A 22,786-nucleotide genomic window follows, 5' to 3' on the forward strand; every position below is an offset into this window, starting at 1 on the left:
ACTTTTCCAGGGAACAACTGGAGTTATGTTTAAAGATGTTGCAGGCATTGATAATGCGGTTTTAGAGTTGCAAGAAGTAAGTTTTTTCTGTTGTTTTGGAAAATTTCAATGCTTTTAATGATAAAACAATGAAGCAAATATTAAAAGCTCATCATTTTTTACATTTTATGTAAATATTCATCCATTGAATAAGTTTGTGGTTTTCTGTCTCTGATATTTAGTCTCATCAGTAAGAATTGGTGTTGATTCAAGAATTGGAAAATGGGGGGAATGGGTTTCATGGATGGGTGGATCAAGTGTCTAGGTTTGGGGGCAGCGTGGGTCAACAGTGCAAATATGAAATATATAATATCTGAAAATTAGTTATAAAAATGTATAAGGAATAACAATCCTGTTGATGTGTTTTTTAGGACTTCTCAAACACATAATAAAATACTAAGTATTCTATCCTCTCTTGAACAAAGAAACCTCACATGCTAAATAATATGATCAAGTGAGATGACTCCAAGGCTTATAATGCAAACCATCAACTTTAATCTCAGGATATAATTGGTGAATATGATGTGATATTGCTGGAATCACAAGGGGACTTACGTTTATGAACTCTGTTGGAACATAGACTCCAACTTTGGAAAATAAAAGGCAAAAGGAGAGGGTTAAGGGGTCTAATCTAATCCTAAGAATAATGATGACAATGGATGATACTTAGATAGACAAATTCCATCAAATCAAGCGCTGCTTCGTCATGATGTTAACAACTACACAAGATTGATGCAATCTTCTAAGGAAACGGAAGATTTTCACATTACAAATACATCACTCAAATACCCAATGTTGGTGCAACTTGAACAAGTATCCACAATCGAACTTAGCAAAATGATTAGGCTTAGGCTAACTTTACGTTGTAGCTTACAATCAGCAAACCACAAAAGCGTGAACCAAAAAATTCATCACAATATCTTCTTAAGCATCCACCATGATCAATGAACTCTAATTAATCTTGAGAAGTAACAAGGAACCAGCAAAATGTAGAAACACAACACATACATCCACCATAACTTAAATGAAAGTATTGAATTGATTTCAACATAACTTGGCAACAATTTCAAGCTTCCTCCTCCTACTCTACTGCTACTTCTAACTACTAACTAAGAACTACTAACGATCTATCAACCATTAATCTTTAAATTGAAAAGATTGAGCATTATATAGAGGTCCCATTACATTTCAAAGACTTAGATTGACTCAAGATCAACACCCGAGATTTATTAATAAAACCCTAAATAGGTTTTGTTACAACAAACTCCTTCTTGGCCAATGATAAAATTACAATACACTGGACACATGTCCTTTGAATTCTAACCAATGAGAAAATAGGTTAGGTATGTGAAACAATATTGGATGAAGTGCAATGTGTCACTTGCTCCACTTGTGGATGAGTTAGGTTCAATGTATTTAGACGTGCTGACTTGGAAGAATTTGATTGGGTTGATGATAACTAGGTGCCACCTCAACTTACACCATGTAGATGATGGGACTTATTCCCAAATTGTATCATCTAAGTGGTCAAGTATCTAACTTTGCTTAACTCTTTTGAATCTATCTGCTTGATCACGCATGCACGATTTCAACCTTCTAACTTGGAAATTTTGTCCCTGAGCTTATTTAGCATTGCACCTTGAACATCCTACCTCTTGATTCCTTGGTCTTTAAAATGTGATAACGCCTATGATGCTTAATGATGATTGTCTTGATGTTGTGATACTTAGGCTTGATCACCATGTGCAAGTTTATCTTTTTTGCTTAAGAACCTTGCACCTATGTAGTATTTGCTATTTAAAGCCTACATTGATTCTCGCTTAGTCTTGAATTCCTCACCATCATGTGGGGTACCTGCATGTGTAACTGATGCCCTTCATATGGCCTATCTTGATGTAGAATCCGTCATTGATCCTTCCCTATATAGACGAGTCACCCTTGAAGTATCATCCCTTTGGATCTTGGATTTCCGAAGGAAATTCAAGTCCATCTCCATTGTGCAACTTATCTTGATCATCTTTTCACGTGGTGAAATTACCCTTGCTTAAGTCCTTCATGTTGATGCTGATCTCCTCCTTGCATGTGTAAGTGTGATTTCTCTATCTTTGACGCCTTGAGATCTTCTCCATAATGTTGTAGATCTTGATGCTACCCTCCTTTGAATGTCTTAATTCTCTTTCTTGCATTGCCCTTGTTCCAAGCCTTGATCCTACAAAACAATCAAATCATGAACTAAAACATTAAATAACATTAAATCTTCACATATAACTTTCAAACCTTTAAGCCCTATACAACTCCATATAGAGCGCATTTGAGGTATCGAGATGCATGGCTTTAGCATGCATTGATTTCCTTTGATTGCATATTAAGATTGAGTCTGAGTTTAAGCTCTATGGTTTGACTTCCAATCCTCACGACTTAGGTCTGATTTTCATGTATTAGGACCTGGTTTCTGAGTTCGAAGGTCTGAGTCATGCTTCTAGGTCAGAATTCTAAGCTTCTAGCCCCTTCAAGGTCTGAGTTTTGTTGTCTAGATCTGAGCACATATGAAAGGGTTTGATGTATAAGGTTATTGGAGCGCATTTGGATGTCTTCCGTGCAGAGCGGTTTTAGCATGTTGTTATGCACAAAACCTGGACTCAAAATTCTTCCCGTTCTCCCTCCTTGAGCACATTTCTAGGGTTCATCTGCACAAGAGCTTGATGTGGCTGGATTTCTACTTTCTGTTGCACAAAATTGATCTTTCCTTGAAGGTTTTATCACTTAAGAATTTAAGAAGTTCCTTCCCTCTATAGTGCATATGCGAGTTAAGCTTGCAAAGCGCATTTGAAAGGGACTTGTGTATAGAAATGAGCATATATGAGGTGTACATGCGCACAGGTTTATGAACCCTGTTTGCACCACATCCTATGCAAGAGCGCATTTGGAGGTGTCTTAGGTACAAAATTGAGAGAGCGCACTTGGGGTCTTACCTTGCAAAAACATGAGGGCATATGGGAAGCTCAGGTGCACAAAGGAAGTGGAGCGGATTTGGTGCCTATGTATGCACAAAGATGGAGCACATAACAGACCTGCCTTTGCACAAACCTTGGAGATCATTTACCAACATTAAATTATTATATACTTAACCTTTAAGTGCAGGTGAGAGATAGACATGAACACCTTGCAAGTCTTGAGCGCATATCAGAAGCGTGCTTGCACAAAGTGACACATGAGTGAGCTTCAAAGACAAGTCAGCTAGCAAACGAAAACAAATGTAATAAGTGCTGAGCGCTCCCCTTCAATGAGACAACATCAAATTCAATCATTAATCTGCTCTGTAAATGTGAATTAGACCTGAGTTTTAGGATTATAAACTGATTTCATGCTTTAGGTGTGATCCTCTATCTTCCAAGGCTTGATTATGATGTTGTAGAGTCTGATTTTCAGGTGTGGAAGTACGATTCTTCATCCTTGCTGAGCGCAAATAAGATCAAGGATTGCATAATTATGAGTACATAAAGGAGGCTACCTTTCCCTAGAGCGCATTTAGCACCCTACCTTGCACAATTGGATGGAGCAGATTTTACTAAGTTATATGCACCATGTGGTCTTGAAGCACACTTTGAAGGTCTTTATGATGGTGAACGATTCCCTCCTCCTTGGGGTTACACTTAACCAACTTGTATTCCTCCCACTCTCTCCTCTAGAGTGCATCATGATGATGATCTTGCTAGTGGGTTTGAGACCCTCCATTGCATGGCGGATTTGGAAGGGGTCCTTGCATAAATTCATACACGCCCAAGGGGGGTCAAATTTTACTTAATCAAATTTTATCTCTGATTTCTCACCACACCTAGAGCGCATATTAGGGGTGTCCTTGCACTACAAAGAGGGCGGGATTTAGACATGCATATGCACATCGGGATTTAGATGCTTGTTGTGCTCAAAGAGAAGTGGGTGCATTTGGAAGGTAGACTTGCAAGTTCAAAACAAATCATGGAAGGAAGGGGCACACACCTAATGGGTTTACTTGCATTACCTAACATGAAGCTACCCCTTTGCCTTGGGCGTATAGGAAGCATGGCCTTGCATAAGTTTACACAAGAAATGAGGGAGTTGGATTTTACTTAGGCAAATTCTCATGATTTTCACCTCTTTAGGTCATGTATAGTGAAGACTTGAATTTCTTGACTTTAGGCAACGTGCTTGCAGTTCTTGATGGAACTACAAGCAAGTTTTCCCCTATATGCTCTATCATCTGCACCCTATTTTTAGCACAATCGAACACAAAATAAAATACCAAAAGTATTCTATCCTCTCTTGATCAAAATCTATTGGATGCTAAGTGATATGATCAACCAAGACGACTCCAAGGTTTCTATAGTCAAGTCTTGACGTGTAGATAGCTCAATTTGTTGATGTGATTGCTGGTAATCCAAGGAGCCTTACGTATATGCTTCCTGAGAAGTTATCAATTTGGTTTCAAGGAATACTTTTCCAATGATATGCAATATAGCTCTCCGACTTGCTACTACTTCTAGATGTTTGATAAAAAAATGCAAAAGTTGAAAGGTTGAGAAATACTAATCTATGCCTAAGAATGCAAGGATGAAGGATGACGGTTGATGAAACTCTACTAGTCTTTGCTTTGACATACAAGAACAACTCCACAAAGGCTAATGCAATCTTGTAAGGAAATTGAATAAGTTTTAAATTATAATCAAACATAGACACCATCATTTGAATGCATATCAATGATTGAATAATAATTGAACTTAAGCTTATTCAAGAATTCCAGTTGACCACACAAGGCAAATTTACAATCAGCAAATTGCTAGTGGTATGGATGTATGAGTTTCACCATAAATCATACACAACGTTCTGTCATTCAACTAAGATGAATTAAATAAATTATGAGTATCCATGCAAATGCTCCAAACAAATTACAATCAAACATAGACACCATCATTCGAATGCATATCAATGATTGAATAATAATTGAACTTAAGCTCATTCAAGAATTCCAGTTGACCACACAAGGAAAATTTACAATCAGCAAATTGCTGGTAGTATGGATATATGAGTTTCACCATAAATCATATACAACGTTCTATCATTCAACTAAGATGATTAAAATAAATTTCAAATTTGAATTGAGAAGATGAATATCCATGTAAATGCTCCAAAGATTGAATAGAAAACACCACACTTCAATGTCTTTATTAATCCAGTAGCAAAATGGCAACAATTGTTCAAGTCTCTCCTATTACAAAATAAAAAATGGCAGCTTATATAGAGTTCCAAAATAAAATAGAGGGCCAACATTGCCCTGAAATGGAAGGCTAAGATTAAAACCCTAATTAGGGTTAGCTGGCTATAGAGTTCCAAAATAAAATAGAGGGCCAACATTGCCCTGAAATGGAAGGCTAAGATTAAAACCCTAATTAGGGTTAGCTGGCTATAGAGTTCCAAAATAAAATAGAGGGCCAACATTGCCCTGAAATGGAAGGCTAAGATTAAAACCCTAATTAGGTTTAGCTGTAGCCAGCCAACCAATTTCAAATTCAACCAATAGAAATTCAACATCCTTTTGGCACAGACTATATCCCATTGGGCTGCTGGATTCTCCTTGTATTTAAGGATGTTGTGATCAATGAGACACAATCTATAATGTACAACTACAAGCTTCACCACCCTCCTAGAGGCAAGCTTGTACTTGTTAATAGAGTTGATGAAGCTATAAGTAGATTAGTTCCTCTTGGCAATAGAAGAACTGGAAACTTGGGACAATAGATGAATTTATAATGTAGTTGTTAAAGGAGGAGGCCCATGGCTTACCTTGAATGCTTGATGAATAAGTTGAACAATGAAGACTTCCCTTCCTCTTGTTCTCACCCACAGTTTACTCTTGCTTAATAGACAAACTAGAAACTTGGGACAATAGACAAATGGATAATGTAGTTGTTAAAGGAAGAGGCCCATGGCTTACCTTGAATACTTTATGAATAAGTTGAACATTTGATTGATGAGGACTTGCCCTTCCTCTTGTAGAACACTTACCTACTACTGAGAGGGGGGGTGAATCAGTAGTAGACTAAGATCTTTAATATCTTTAAATAAAAATTTTTATCAGTTGCAAACTGAAATATGAAAGATATAGCAAACTGAAACTGAAAAAGATGTAACCACAAAAATATTCAACACAAGATTTTTACGTGGAAACCCAATGTGGGAAAACCACGGTGAGAAATGCCACTAGGATCTACTGTCCTAATCTGGCCTCACAGTTGAAAAATTACAATCCTTTGGACACCAATCCAGTCAGTCTTTGGGCACCAACCCAATAAAATCACTGAACTCTTTTGAGCACCAACTCATCTGCTGTTACAATTGACTGATCTGAGTACCAACTCAGATATCAAATCCAACAAAAAGATCTTACAAAGACACCAGCCCTCCAATTTAATTCTCAAACATAATCCAATTGTATAATAGATTTGATACAGTTCAGATATATTTATTTTGACAGTGTAAAAGAAATATTTTCTGTAAAGTAGAAACAAACTTCAGTGACAAATAAAATATCCAACATCAAATGTCTTAGTATCTGCAATCTGCATATTACTGTGAATAGTGCAAAGCATGCAAATAATTCCCAGAACGTCAATCTGTAATCTGCAAATAATCCTCAGAACACCAATCTGTAATCTGCAAATGACTCTCAGAACAAACATTAACAGATTCAATCCTTTCCAGAAGTTATCTAACCTGTTCAACCTGAAAATATCTTTATTCTGAAAATTAACAAACACATAGATCTGAGACAAAGAATATGTTTCCTTATCACCTGCAATGTTAATCTGAATTTGTAGTGGATTGATTCGAACACAGGTTGCACAATATTTCTGAAACATTCATCTGTGAATAATCTTTTGTCTCCATAATACAAAACTTGTATCATCATCAAACTTCAGATATAACTTGTGTATCTCAAAATATGTTGATCACAATATCATTTTTCTTCGTTAAATTCCATCACACTTTTCTCCAAATGCCACAAGTTTTTATAAAAACACTCATCTAATCGGTTGCAATTTGGTTATTAGTTATCACCGATTTGAGATTAGTTGACAGTTGTCAACTAACAACTGACAATTAGTTTCTTCCAAACTAAATTCATTTTAGTTCTAATCGAACAAAAGAGAGAGCAAATATAATTAAGTTACTTAAAACATAACCACCCCAAACTGCTTACAAACATTAATCGAATCAATCATCCTTAACTAAAACCCGATAGAAATAATGTGGTTATAAAGCTTCTCTTTATAACGTCTGGAAAGACCCTTTAACAAATTAGGAGGAAATTTGATATGATGATAATATCGCTGCAAACAGGAAAGATAACTGAGAAAAACCAATAGCAGATTGAACTTGCTGTGCAGATCCAATCACTATACAATGCTCAGGTATGTAAACGTATACTGTGCATATCCAAAAACCAAACAACCATTATGAATACCAGTATTTCAATCTTCATTATGTATCAATATATCAGAGCTTCATTTTATCAGCAAATAATTCTGAAACCAACAATCTGCAAATTGATCTTTCTGACAGCAAGGACTACTGTAGACATCAATGACAAATCTGAAGCTAACACCTCTTGCTCTCACCCACAGTTCACTCTTGGTAGTAGAAGAACTAGAAATTTGGGACAATAGACGAATGGATAATGTAGTCGTTAAAGGAAGAAGAGGCCCATGGCTTACCTTGAATGCTTGACAAATAAATTGAACAATTGATTGATGAAGACTTGCCCTTCCTCTTGTTCTCACCCACAACTCATCTTGTCGAGATTACAAGATGAAAACCCTAAGTAGGGTTGGTTACACCCATTACATAGCATTTAATGCTATACCAATGATAAAATTACATTTTTAGGACACATGCCCATCCTTGAATGATTGACGAATGAATGATGAGGTTAGGTACATCGAACTTTGTGCCTCCACATGTGGTAGTTATCCTCCTTGATGGATGAGTTATGTGCATTGAATCTGGATGCCTTGACTTGGAATGATGTGTGAAGGTGAGTTGGTGATGACTGGGTGCCACCTCAGCTACTTGCTCCTTACAAATGGCCAGGCAGAGTCAACAAACAAGGTACTTGGTCTCCATCATTTACAAATTGTGCAGGGTCGAGGATGAGGATTGGAAAGAAAGACCGCCAGCCATTCTATGGGCCTACCTACAAGGTGACAATGGGTCACACATCATTCCAATTGATATATGTGCAGGAAGAAGTGGTCCCCATCGAATACATGGTTTTGAGCTTGAGAATTTTTGTGGAGAACTGGCTTGGCGACACTAAGAGCTTGAAGGAACAACTCTTCGCTCTCAACAAGTTGGACAAGCAAAGGATAATGGCACAGTGGGCCACTAAGACCATGCAACATTGACGAAAGTTTTGGCACGACAAACACCTTCGGTAAATGAACTTCCGGCTAGGGCAGTTGGTGCTGAAATATAATAGTCGTAACGGAATCAAGCCTGAGAAGTTAGAAGTTTGGTGGCTGGGTCCCTATAAAATTAGGGAGGTTGGCAAGAATGTAGTCAAGTTGGCAACCTTGGATGATACAGCCATACTAGACCCCATCAATGGATCAAAGCTCTCAAGGTTTTTTAGGAGAGAAGAGGACTGATCGTGGGAATCATTATGTTGGGATACGCAACAAGAGGATGGACATTATGAAGGGATGAGGTATCAGAGGAAGATTCGGTGATAACAAAACAAAGGGTTGTACCAAAAGAAGATTGGGCAGAGGCAAGTGACAAGAAATTGGTCGAGGAATAATTGGTGAGGAAGCACGTTGAAGGCGTTGTGGTGCCACGAATTCACTAACATCTAACAAATGCTTTTTTTGGCACACCCGCATTATGGAGACGTATGGTTGGCTATTAGAGATGGATTGCACCTTATGAAGGCATGTGCCAAGGATACCTAGCATCTTACATAGTCAAAGAAGCTTAGAAAAAGAGAGGACCAAGCCACAAAAGATGCGAAACCAGAATAGGACCTTGAAGAGGAGATTGATCTGCATGAATAGGGGTAGAAAATTGGCCCATGTTTAAAAGCAATCATGAAGGTGGACGACTGGTTCATTTGTGAGTGGGATGGAATGAAGATATCATCAAATATTGCATGGAAAATAATATTTAACCTCTTACCATTACCAACATCAAACTCACTCTGGCGAGTCATACCAAATCCAGTTGGGCCAACGGAGATTAATGACATAGAAGTGACCCAGTACCAACAATAAGAAGGGCAATGTCGATGGATGCTATGGGGTTTGCCTCGTTGGTTATAAGATTTTTGATTTGGAATATGTTGATACTTGTGAAAATGATTGGTACAAGACATTGCCAAACATGTGTTGGTGGTGGTATGCCTTTGAGTTAAAAGTCAGATCGTTAGATGGGTATAGAAGAACAAAGAGAAAGATTGGTAACAAGGACAATGGAAAGAACATAATAGGACCTTGAAGAGGAGATTGATTTGGATGAATAGGGGGAGAAGATTGGCCCATGTTTAAAAACAATCATAAAGGCGGATGACTGGTTCATTTGTGAGTGGGATGGGCATAATGAAGATATCATCAAATATTGCATGGAAAATAATTGTTGTCATTTTATGACACCCTTGGTCCATCAGTGAGAACCGATCAGAGATATGATCCATGGACCAGTGCTGCCCCAGTTGATCAAGGAGAAAAGCAATAGAATTATGAAGTGTGAAGTGTTGTCTCGTTTGGAGGAAGTTCCCCGGAACTCCGAAACCCCGAGGTCTCGAAGTTCCCTCCTTAGCCTTCTTCCCTTCCTCAAAACTCTGGAACCTCAAGGTTCCGAAGTTCCTTTCCTTAGCTTTTTTCCCTTCCCTGGAACTCCAGAACCCCGAGGTTCCAAAGTTCCTCCCTTTCCTTCCTCCTCTTTAGTTCCTCGGAACTCCGGAACCCCAAGGTTCCAAAGTTCCTTTCCCTTGCCTTCTTCGGAACTCTAGAACCCTGAGGTTCCAAAGTTCCTTCCCTCCTTGCCTTTTCTCTGTTCTCCGGAACTCCGGAACCCTGAGGTTCGAAGTCCCTTCCTTGCTGCCTTTCCGTCTTCTCCGGAACTCTGGAACTCCAAGTTTCCGAAGTTCCTTCCTTAGCCCTTTTTCAATTCCCTGGAACTCCAGAACCCCGAGGTTGCGAAGTTCCTTTGCTAGGTCTCCCCTTTTCCTTTTCCTTAGTCTCTTCTTCCCTTTCCCGGAACTCCGGAACCCCGAGGTTCCGAGGTTGTCTCCCCCTTCCTCGGAATTCCGGAACCCCGAGGTTCTGAAGTTCCTTCCTTGTCTTCCCCACTTCGGGAACCCGAGTTTCCGAAGTCCTCGGGCTTCCTTCCAGCTTGCAACACTTCTGGATGGCGTAATCAACACTCAAATCTTTAAATGCCCTGACGACTTTTGTGACTTATGCACCTTCTTTTGTGGAACCACAAGGGTGCATTTAATGTTTTTGGCAGGATTTCCATCAAGAGAGGTACAAGGCCATGCTTGTTGTGGTATCTTATGTCATGTCTGCATGCTCTGACTTTGGAAGGTCAGTCAATCCACTCTTCTCAGGGTTGCATTTTCAGGGTATGGCCAGGTTGCTTGCATGTACATAAGTCAAGTGCATGCACTTCCCTACACTCCCAGACTGACATTTCCCTGCACACACAGAGGTCATGATCACTCTTGTAACCAATTTTCTATATAAAGGCTATTAAGCCTCATTTTAAAGAGTTCTCTCCCTGTTGGCTTGAGCTAATCTATTCTCTTTAACTTCTCTTGTATTTATCTTGCATTTCTGCAACTGTAAGTTTGACCATTAGCCTTATAATGAATTGAAATCACCATTCTTGCCTTCCTTCAACTTATGTATGTTGTGTATGTTTCCTTACCTTCATCATAGGTGTATGTTTTGTGGCTCTTCTCTCATATATGCCGTGTTTACTTGTTTCTGAGTGTGACTTGTGGGAAATCTCCTCCCCTTTGACATTCAACAAATTCTAGCCTCCATACATGCGTTGGGGTCACTCATATAGCTGAAGTTTGTGCATCTACTGGGTATTTCAGTTGATTCTTTGTGTCATTTCGAGAAACAACCTCTTCTTGGTGCATCACCCCCTTTTATTTTAAGCATTTCTCTCTTCCCTTTACCTCTGCAAGTTGTTAGGATAAGCTTAGGAGTAAGTTTTGAAGTGTTGAGTTGGTTCAACACCTGCACCTGGATTGAAAAGGAAGCCGGCCTTCTTCGGAGATTCAACCCCCTTGCGCAAGGTCCCACACTTCGGGGTTGTTTCCATGTTTCACAAGGTTGCTGAGTTGGTAGCTCAGCAAGGGTGCAAGCTTTTGTGATAACAATAATATTGAACCTTTGCCACTACCAACATCAAACTCACTCTGGCGAGTCATACCAAATCCAGCTAGGCCAACAGAGATAATAATGTAGAAGCGACATGGTACCAACAGTAAGAAGGGCGATATGTCGATGGATGCTATGGGGCTTGCTCCGTTGGTTATAAGAGTTTTGATTCGAAATATGTTGATACTTTGCAAATGACTGTTACAAGACATTGCCAAACACGTGTTGGTGGTGGTGTGCCTCTCAGGTAAAAGTCAGATCATTAGATGGGTATAGAAGAACACAAAGAGAAAGATTGGTAATGAGGACAATGGAAAGAACATAATACAAAAAATAAAAGCGAAGGAAACAAGTGGAATTTTGCAAAAATAAAAAATAAAAAAATCGAAGAGAACATTTTCATGGAGCAATAAGCTTGAAAAAATTAAAATTTAAAAAAAAAAGAATTAGTAAATGGTAGAGAAAAATAATGTTTATTAAAATGTTGAAATTGGCAAATGGTATGGAAATGCAAGAAATAAAGATTATTATTGGGATTGTTAAAGAAATAATTGGCACACAAAAATTAAAATATGTTTTAAAGTGGCAAAGGGAGGTAAAATCCAAATAAAGACCTTTAAATAAAGGAAAATTGAAAAAATAAAATAGGAAGGAAAAAATAAAGATAAGTGGCAAAACTTAGTAAGCAAAGGCACTTATATCTTGGCATATGGTTGAATTGTTTTGCCGAAGAGGTCGAAGAGAAAGGTTTGGATGAGAGAAGCTCGACAATTTATAACAGGAAAGTTGAAGAAATCACTGCACGTCGCCAAGACACTATATGGCAAAGCTAGGATACCGTATGGCACAAAGCCATTGTATGTCGAAGGAGGGATGCTGTATGACAAACAAAGACCCTCATATGACATCAAAATACACGACAAACAACATAGTTTGTACTGGATCCAGTTGAAGTTGTACCAAAATGTACGATAGAGAATTGATTGCGTACGAAATGAGCATGAACTAAGGAGGCCATACGAGAAGCATTTGTGGTAGTATGGGAGGGAATTGAGAAGGCTGTCCAATATAGAAAATGAGATGTATGATAAATGAGGGATCTAGCGTGGGAGAAAACAAGATGTCAGTAGGCCATGCGGTGGAGAAATCATCAAACCAAGGGAACAAGATTGGTCGTATGATGGGAATTTATCAACTTGTATGTGAGAAAAGTTGATAGACCATATAGTGAAGAATCTAATGACTCAAATGTGAGAAAAGAAGAAGCTGCCAGGCGAGACAAGGGGATAAAATTTAGGCCGTATGGACGGTTGTTGGGTGAAAATAATTACAACAAATAAAGTCCACGTAGTTTTGAAAGGTCATTATTCATTATTGAGAGCACAAGTTCTAGTTCCAGTGATGGCAAGTAGAAGATATGGCAAGAGCTTGGAAATTCGTCAAATGATCAAGAAGTCCCCAAAACATCCCAAAATGCATGAGATATAGACCCCAAGAAGAAACTCAATGTTGGTGGCCGTAGACAAAGGTGTTATGAACTCTTTTGGGTGTAGGCGTAACGCTCAAACGACCACCTGCAGATTGACTTATTTGCAGGACGCCACTGCGGTGCACGAACATCTCTGTGGGGCGCTAGAGTCCATTGGTCAATCGGTCGTCTTGTTCGATAGGAAGCCAAATTCTAAGCTGACAAGGCAATCCACATGGACAAAAGGATCAACAAGCAATGAATGATTCCAATCAGCTTAAAGCGAAGGCGCTTATGTGACGTGGAATTGCATGGGGTGCAATTTACGACGTTACAACCTTCAATGCAGAGCTACATGGGGAAATCCACCAAGGTGAGCCCACAACACAAAGAGGCACTCATCAAGCGAGTGTTCAAGCAAGATTTGACATAGGAGTGTGATGGCATATGGGGCTCAAGGGGAAATAGAGGACTCAAGAATAACTTTTTGGCCACGATAGAGTGGAAGTGCTTATTGGACCTCCTCAAGTGTCGATTGATAGGTGCTAGTCATGCTTTCGATGTTGCCTTTTGGATGATTGATTTTATGATTCAACTTAGTGTGGGAAAAGTTTATAATTGGGTAAGAGGGCTGTTTGAGAAAATCCATGACTTTCTGAGTTTAGGGCACAAAGCCTTTTACATGACCCAACATGCCATTGGGTTACTTCTGGATGCGATTCATTGGCAGGTGCATCCGGACAAATGAGGGAGACTATAGCCTATCAGACAGTTGGAACTAGGGTGGCCAACAATATTCTATTGGGCTAATTTGGGAGTTCAGGTGGCTGGGGAGGAGGTCGTTCCACCAACAATGCAACCACTAAGGAAAAGGAAGCGCTAGGAAGATTGTGGCAAGTGTTCAGCTATTGCAGTATTGTCATCTATTGAATACACAACCCCTAGAAATGCCTTCAACTAGGACTCTTGTTGTGGGAATCACATTCTCACTTGTCATACTCTCATCTGCCACACTCTCGACACTCTTGCCAATGGGAGTTTCTTCACATGCTGAAGGAGTTTTAGTAATGACACCAGTAGCCATTGTTGCCAAAGTGGCACTAGTCATGACACCAATAGCAGTTGTCGTCGACGTGATGCCAATTGTTGCCTCATTGATATTGCTGCTCCATTGATAGTTGCTGCTGAAATGACACCATTAGGTTCTGAGGAAGGAGCTGGAGCAACCGGGGTGGATAGCTGGCTAAGCAATCAAAGTGTCACTAGGCCCCCCACCACTGCCACCATCAAGTTCATTGGACGAGAACTTGTATTCTCTAGTAGTTGAGGTAGGGGAAATAGAGCACCTAGTAGTTGAAGTTGAAGCAGGTGAAGTAGAGTAGCTTGCAGTTGACACAAGAGTTGTAGAAAAGTTAGCACTTGTAGGGGAAGCAGAGTAGGGTATACCAGTAGTAGAGGCAGTTCTCGTCATAGAGGCATCCACTGAGGCCATGGCTAATTAGTCAAGTGAGCCTCAAGAGTTGCACAAGAAGGGTGCTACCACTTCTTGGCCTGAAAAGGTCGTGACTCCAAAAGGCGAGGGTTCAGTTGACTCCTCCAGTGAGGACGAGAGTAAGGGGATGCGTATACAAATTTCTAGACTAGACCCCCATGATGTGTTTGGCATGGTGTAGAGATACATGGCAGAGTTGGAGGATATGACCTTGGTTATGCATGAAGTTGTAGAGTTGTCTTGTAGATTGGATATTGGTTTTGCCCCTTTAGTGGTCACTAAAGCTGAAAAGATCCTTGCATTCATGCAAATGGATTGCGAGGGGGAGCTCCTTCGTTGCTTCGTATCTTAAGGATGACCCATTGTGGAGACCACAGCTATGTTGGCAACATGGCACTCATCGTGACTCATGATGGTTAGGAGGCATGGCCAAGTGCTCATTGCACTTCATGGCATGGAGTATGCTCCTGGGATGTCTTCTATAGAATGAAGAGGATGCCTCCTGAAGTTATAGTTGTACTTGGTATTCTATGTTCCGCAGTACATCCTGTCTATTCTGTATGTAAGTAGCATTACCCTACTCGAGTAAACAAAGTCAAAAAGTGCATAAAAATAAATTGGTCTTCATTCGCTCAAATGAGTTCTTGCTCATCTTAAATAGACAACTCCTTTCAAGCCTCATCATCCATTTTGTCCTTTTTGGGCCAATGCTTCTGAAAAGGTTACTTATTTGTATCCTTTTTATGTGTGAATCCTTTTGTTTGGAATTTACTTTTTGCATTTAAGTCTCTAGCCATTTTGATGGCCTCCTATCGTGTGGGTGGGCTAATTGCCTTAATCTATACTCTCAACAAATTTGATAATCCATCCATAAATAGTACAATCAGTCTCCTCTCTGAAATGTTAGTTACCAAAACTGATAGCTTCTAGATATCAGCAATGTATGAATCAACATAACCGACTGCTTAAGTTGTGCCAACTCCTTAAAGTGAAGTTTTGGGTCCTTATCAAATCTATCAATCAACCTCTCAATGAACTCTGAATAAGAATCAAATTGATCACAACCCTATGTGACCACCCCATGATGCCACCACTCATGAGCACTACCATCTAAGTGAATAGTTGCATACTTAATAGCTTCATCTTCTGCCATGGGGTTGAGGTGAAAATAAGTATCTAGCTTCTGAAGTAATGCTCTAGTTGTAGTTTTCCCAGACCTATCATTCTAGGGAATGGTTAGCTTGCTAAGCTTCTTCTAAAAATCATTATTATGTGGTCTACCACCTTTTGTGACGTTTTCACACATTGCCCCATTGCAAATGGGGACTCCCATTTTTTTTTTTTTGCTTTGCTTAGTGTTTAGCTTGATAGGTTTAGTAGCTGTTCGCCCTTGCTTGTGAGAGTGGACGAATTTAAGGACTTGGTTGTGTCAAACTCGCAAAGTTGCTAGGATTGTCAAGATGCAAAAAGTTTGCCAATTTGCAAGTTAGAGGGCATTAGGGGTTTGAGATGGCATGAGCTAGGGTTTTGATGTGAAACTGGACAAAGGCATGAGTTTACTCAAAAGATCGATCTTGATAAATGTTAGCTTAACAATGTCAAGTTTGTACAAACGAAGCTTTGAAGAAGTCAAGATGCTACGAATGAAAGAGAATTGCAAAGCTATCTAATTTGGGTGATCAAGTCTCAAACTGCAAAGGTCTTCAAATGTTGCAAAGGTCAAAAGTTGCAATGGTGCCTTCAAAATCTGCCATGATGACAACTTGCAAAGGTCCCTTCAAAATCCGCCTTGATGATGACTTGCAAAGGTATCTTGAAAAGCCGCCTTCAAGTAAATATTGCAAAGGTTCCTTCAAAATCCGCCTTGATGATGACTTGCAAAGGTATCTTGAAAAGCCGTCTCAATCTAATCTTGCAAGGGTGTCTTCAATATCCGATCAAAGCAAATGTTGGAAAGGTCCCTCCAAAATCCGCCATGATAACGAGGTGCAAAGGTACTTCAAAAATCTGCCCAAGTGAATGAATTACAAAGGTCCCTTGCAGAGCCACCTAGATCAAAAGTTGCAAAGATGCCCTGGAAAGCTGATCATATCATGAGATGCAAAGGTGCCATGAAAAGCCGACCACATCAAAAAGTTGCAAAGGTGCTACAAAATGCCGCCTCCAACCAAGGTTGCAAAGGTGTTATCAAAAGCCGCTAGGATGATGAGTTGCAAAGGTCCTTTAAAAAGCCACCTCAAATCAAAATTGCAAAGGTGTCTAGAAAAGCCGCCTAGATCTAATGTTGCAAAGCAAGTTCAAATCTCCACCAAGATTACAAAGCAAAAAAATCGAAAAATGAGAGCAAAATGAAGAAGTCGGCTTTCCAAGATGAGCGCTCACCAAACAAAGAGCAAATTAAAATGTTTTTCTTTTAGGATGAAAGTCGGCCTATGGGGGAATTGGAAAGAAAAGACACATCCATAGCCCTCAGTGCCTATATAAGAGCGTATTCTTGTTCATTTCAAAAACATCATCCAAGGAAGTGATTTGATAACCATTTTGATCATTTCATTTGATCAAAATTCACTTGAAGGCAGTGATTTTGGTTGAGAGAAGATTTCAAGATCAAATTGAAGACATCTTTTATCCACTTTGAGGGCAAAATTGTTTGAAAATTCGCATTGCGTCAGACCTATAGCAAGCAAAATCAGACATTTAAAAGTGGAAAGTAAGTGAAATTAGTGTGTATTCTATGTATTTGACACACTTTTGTTTGCTTTTCAGGTGATTAAGTAAGGAATCTGTAATGTCCCCATCAATTTTTTTTTAATTTTTTAACAATTTTCAACACACCAAACACTTGTTAGGGTTAGAATAATGCAATCCAAACCAACTAAAAGGAACCCTTCCACCTTTTGATCACCGAGAGCCCAAACTAGGAGGGTGAGAGCATTAGTGATAGGGGATCATTAGAAGCAACACTGAATATGCATCTTACAATATTGGGTGGCAAGCAAGCCCCTTCCACTTTCTAGCGGGTAAAAACAAGGAAACTTGGCGATAAACCAGCCAAGGAAACCAAACACATACAAACACAAATCACTCTATCGTGATATTTCAGCGGGAGGACCTTTCACTAAACAAAACTCAACTCAACCGCTTATGCAGCGGGGGGATAGTTACACACAAGGATCACTCGACCGCTTATGCAGCGGGATGACTGAACTACAAACATAATTACAAACACCGAAGGCGGCCAAGCCAACCTCTTCCACTTATGTAGTGGGAATTACAATGAAGTTCTTCAGATACGATAGAGGTTAGTACTACTAACCAACAATTACAATGATGAGTACAATGGATTATCCAAAGTTGAACTACTCACCACTTGGCAAAACTCGCCAAGCCCCTGGGAAAAAAAATCGGCAAAAACTCGGTGAAAAACTCGGCAACTTAAAACACGCTTAAATTTAAAAAAAATGCATTTTGTTTGCAAAATGTAATGAGAAGATGCATCCAATGCGTCAATAAATGACAACACAAAAGAAACAAGTTGATTCTAGATATATTTAAATGCAAAGTGTCTACAAAATCGCATCCTCATGAGGAATGCTGATGGCTGGAAGCCTAAAAGCAATATAGTAAATAATTTTTGTAAAACCAAAAGTTAATACATCATTACAACTACAACTACAAGTTAATTTAGGAGAGGTAGATCTAGAGGGTTCAGTCCTAGAAGTCTGCAGTGGGCGTGTGAGTGTTTGTGCCTCCTCGCTCGGTATGGCTGGCTCATCCTCCATCATGCTAAAGCTATGTCTCCACCTTCTTGTGGCACTGGCAATGACTCCTTGTCCTCATCCTCTTCCTCCTCAACGTCATCCAGCATGAAACCAAATCCACCCCCCTCCTCCTCCATAGCCTGCCTCTCCAAATCAGTGATCTCACCCTCGGAAAACAATGGAGGCTGCACTTGTGATGTCCAATCACTGTAAGGATCTATATCATCCAAGTCAATTGGACCACCTTCTACTTCCTCTACCTTCCTTATGCATAATCGAAGGTTATATTGCACGAAGACAAGGTCATTGAGGTGTTTCTACGCTAACTTGCTCCTCTTCTTCATGTGGATTGCTTCAAACAAGCTCCAATTGTGCTCACAATTGGATGAACTGCAAGGATGACATAATACTCTGAGGGCAAAGTTTTTGAGATGGGGGGTGTTTCCACCCTAATTTTGCCACCAAGCATTTGCAAAATAAAAAAATTTGAAAAGTTAGAAAGCAAAGAGAAAAGAGAAAACATAATTTATCAGTTTTTTAATCACTTTAGATCCCAAAATCCAAATGGAAAATGTTATACCTGGGGTTTGAGTGGTTCTTCCTCTCCTAGCCAGCTCTGAAGAGAATAGCTTACCCCTTCCTTCCTCATAATTTTGGAGCTCACTCACAATGAGGTCTCTCTCCTAAACATCGGGTACCATCCTCTCAATGCATGGACTGAGGCCCTCCATGACCTCTCCATTCAGATCTGAGTAAGAACCCTTGAACCTAAAACGAAGTTTGAGGAAGTACCTTGCTGCATGAATGGGTAGGTGGAGCTGATTGTTCCACCTCCTATCAACAATTTCCCAAATGGGATCAAATTTGAGTCTATCCCCCTTGTAGCAGTTTTTGATAGACTCCTTGGCCCTATCCATGGCCTAATAAAGATATCCCATTGGGGTTTTATCCCCATCCACCAAGTGGAGAACTCGAACCAAGGGCTCTGACACCTACAATTGAAAAATACAAATTACAAAAAGATTAATTAATGAACTTATAAATTAATAATGAGAGACTTGAATCAAGAATAAGTAAAAATTAAAGTTTTGAAGTTACCTTCACAATCTCTGCAACCCTTTGTGCAAATTGGTTGTCGAACACTATGAATGCCACAACCTCTCCTTCAGGCTTCTTTGAATAAGGTGAGTTAAGCCATTCTCCATTCACAAACATTTGTTTCAAAGAAGTCAATGCAGCAAGGACACTTTGCAACGTCAAGAAAATCGTTGCAAACCTTGTGACACCAGCTCTCACCAAATCTCTCACTTGGGTGTGCTGTCTCTTTTTATTTTAGGAGTGGTCCCTATGCATTCTCTAGCATCATGTTTGTCTATGCTAGCAAGGTGGTATTTGAGGCGGTTGATGCCTCCATGAAGTACTCTTTTACACTTTATGCAAATAACTTCCCCAGGTTCGGGTCCCTCATATGCATACCTCCAAGCCCTATCTCTAGCACCTCTAGGACGGTTGCCTATATAACCGGATGAGCATGGTTCTAGTGGCCAATCATGACTTGCCATATTTAATGCTTAGTTAACCTACACATACAAAGTGAAAAAAAAAAGTTAACATTTTAGTTAAACAATTTAGCAAACTATCTAAATTATTTGAAAAACTTTTAGACATCATTTAAAGTTTAAAAAGACAAAAAAAAACTATTAGGGTTTGATTTTGTTTTGAAAACTAGATATTCTTCAAAAAAATAGTGAAAAAATCTACAAAACTTGTCAAAACTAGTGTTAAATCTTGTTCAAATAAGTTTAAAAGATTTAAGACTACTTAGGAATGATTTCTAACTCATCTAAATTCAACAAAAAATAAACAAAAAATAAACAAAATGTTTTAAAAAAGCATAGGAAAAAAAAAAAAAAACTAACTTGGGAATCTGATTTTTCTCTAAAATCCCCTTCAAACCCACTTGGAATCACTCAAAAATCACTTCAAATCACCTTGCAAGTCACTCCAAGTCAACCTTCACCCTTCTCAGCCCAAAACCCAATCAAAAAACACAAAATGAATAACTTTTCTGCCGTTTTGCATTTTCAGGCATAGGCGGGCGAGTTTTTGACTCGGACTCGCCGAGCTCAGCGAGTTTTTGGCCAAAACTCGCTGAGTAGTTCAATTATGGAAGTATCAATGAACAAAACACTGAAAACTCAGAGAATTACAAGCTAAAACACAACTAGACAAATCTGATATAAAATGCCAGCAACTCCAGTAATGGACCAGCAACACTAAAAGTCTCACAAGTCCCTCAAAACAGCTCCAAATTGCACACAACATAGGCAAATGAAGGGTATGACAAGACGCCCAAGATAGGAGCACAAAACCACACCAAAAACGTCAACAAGGAGCGGCACACAATCCGAGGCACCTCCAAAAAGGGGACGACCAACAAGGAAGTTCGACTTGTTGCTAAAAACCAGAATCCACACGTAAAACCACACCCACACAGAAGATTAATCGCCCAACCAATATGCTTCCAATGAGCTACTACCCAGAATGAGTGGTCACACAGGCAGGGAGATATGAACAAATCTTCGCTTCAGTAACACGAAACCAGCAACACAAGAAAACACTCCACACTCTGAAATTCTGAAACGCACACACTGAAAATTGGAAACACTCTCACAAAACTTCTCCAATAAACACATTGATCAGCTAGGTACTGTATTTCAAGTACGAAACTATGCAAGCTAGGAAGCTACAACACCGAAGCTCAAACTCAATCACAATTTCGGCAGCTTAACGTTATAATTTCTCCAAGATAACCAAAATGAGGTGCCCAACCTTGTATTTATAGATTTCTGAATCAGAAATTCAAATGCAAATGGTGCCAAATTCCCTCACAATTCATTTCATTTCATTTGATGACCCCTTCCATACTTGGCGTCCACCTTCCAAGCCTCCTAGTCGAACTTAGCCAAGGTACACAAGTTCGAATCATGGAAAACATTATAAAATACAAAATGACTTCATTTTTTGGGCGCCCACTAGACTTGGGAAATAAAATATGACTTAGGATAAATGATATTATTTTTCCGTCCTAAGTCGTTCCTCCAAAATTGATCAATAAAATAATTAAATATCAAACTTTAGGATAAAGTAATAATATTTAATTAATTAATTATAAATCAATTACTGATCGCTGCCAAAACAACCATCTGAACTGAAGTGTAGAAAATACTAATGTGAACTAGATTGGAGCTCTGCTCAAGACTGCCCAAAATAGTACTGCCTGAATTGACACTTACTAAAAATAGTAAGTCATGAAAACAACTTCGAAAAATATGTGCGTCGAACCCTGAGAATGAGCTCGGAAAACCTAGAAAACCTCAAAATCCAGTCAACTGTCACCAACTTACTAAAAATAGTAAGTTCAGAAACCACTTCACAATAAGCTGCATGTTATACCACTGTGAAGTTCTCAAGAAACCCAGAAGGAATCCACAATTAGAATCGAAGAATCCCTACTAGATCATCATCAATTTGCTGTCGTAGAACTCTACAAAATAGGAAACCCTAATTCCTTATTCCAGTTAGCCTACAGGTTTCCGGAATAGGCTAATGGACCACTAGTTACTTCCTACTGAGAAGGGTACGTTACAGAATCAAGGACAAGTCAACATCAAGATCAAGCTCTAGTCATGCAAAGCAAAGATCAAAGTCAAGGTCCTGAAACATGGAGGAGACAACTTATTTGATGAAAGTAAGTTTTACAATCTTGAATTCCCTTCGGGAATCCAAGAATAAAAGACAGTACACTAGGTGCACCATTCTTCAAGTAGATCATGAACAAGGGAGGATCAATAAAGGTCATCACACAGTCTACATCAAACGTGATCAAGGAAGCAGATAGTTTCAAAAGAGTAAATCAAAGTTTGTTTAAACATAATGATGCTTCCCATCATCATCACTTTGAGCAAACTGAATAATGTTGAGTATCAAGAGATATTGCTCAACATTCCTTCATGACGATCTATCAAATCTACAAGTGCAAATTGAGGTGTCATCCTAGTCATCATTCCACCAATAAGAGGAATTCCACATCGGCAAGTCCAAGTTCAATGAACTTGCTTCATTTCATGGTGGAGCAAGTGACACATGGCGCCTCATCAAATACTATTTTATATACCTAACCTCAATTCTCATTGGTTAGAAATCAAGATGGACATGTGTCCAAATAATTATAATCATTTCATTGGCTAAGAAGAGTTTGTTATAACAAACCCTAATTAGGGTTTCATTGTAAAATCTTGGCCATTGACGCGGTTTAATCCTGGCCACCCATTGTAATGAGCTCTCTATATAAAGATCAATCTCTTCATTTGTAAAGGTTAATATTTAAGAGCAAATAGAATGGAGAATAGCTAGTAGAAGAATTAATAGTGAATATTTGATAGATTTTAGATAGCAAGCAGTTAGAACAGATTAGGAGGATGAGGAATTGTTGTTAAGACTTGTAAATGGAGATACTCTTTTCATTGAAGTTATGGTGAGATGTGTTATTTCAACAAGCCCCATGGTTTCTACTTCTCATTTACTTTCATGTTGGTTA

The 22,786-nt window shown here is 39.1% G+C and overlaps 1 protein-coding gene across 2 annotated transcripts in view; it reads left to right on the top strand.

The window, feature by feature from the left end:
- The window catches only part of LOC131064068 (probable inactive ATP-dependent zinc metalloprotease FTSHI 1, chloroplastic), a 163,938-nt gene that overhangs the window by 60,817 nt on the left and 80,335 nt on the right, over positions 1-22,786 (top strand). For both annotated transcript variants that reach the window (XM_057998094.2, XM_057998097.2), the window contains one exon: positions 11-76. In XM_057998094.2, coding sequence (XP_057854077.2) covers positions 11-76 — 66 coding nt within the window. The remainder of the gene's footprint in view (positions 1-10; positions 77-22,786) is intronic.

The sequence above is a fragment of the Cryptomeria japonica genome, chromosome 5, assembly GCF_030272615.1.
Source record: "Cryptomeria japonica chromosome 5, Sugi_1.0, whole genome shotgun sequence".
Lineage (NCBI taxonomy): Eukaryota > Viridiplantae > Streptophyta > Pinopsida > Cupressales > Cupressaceae > Cryptomeria > Cryptomeria japonica.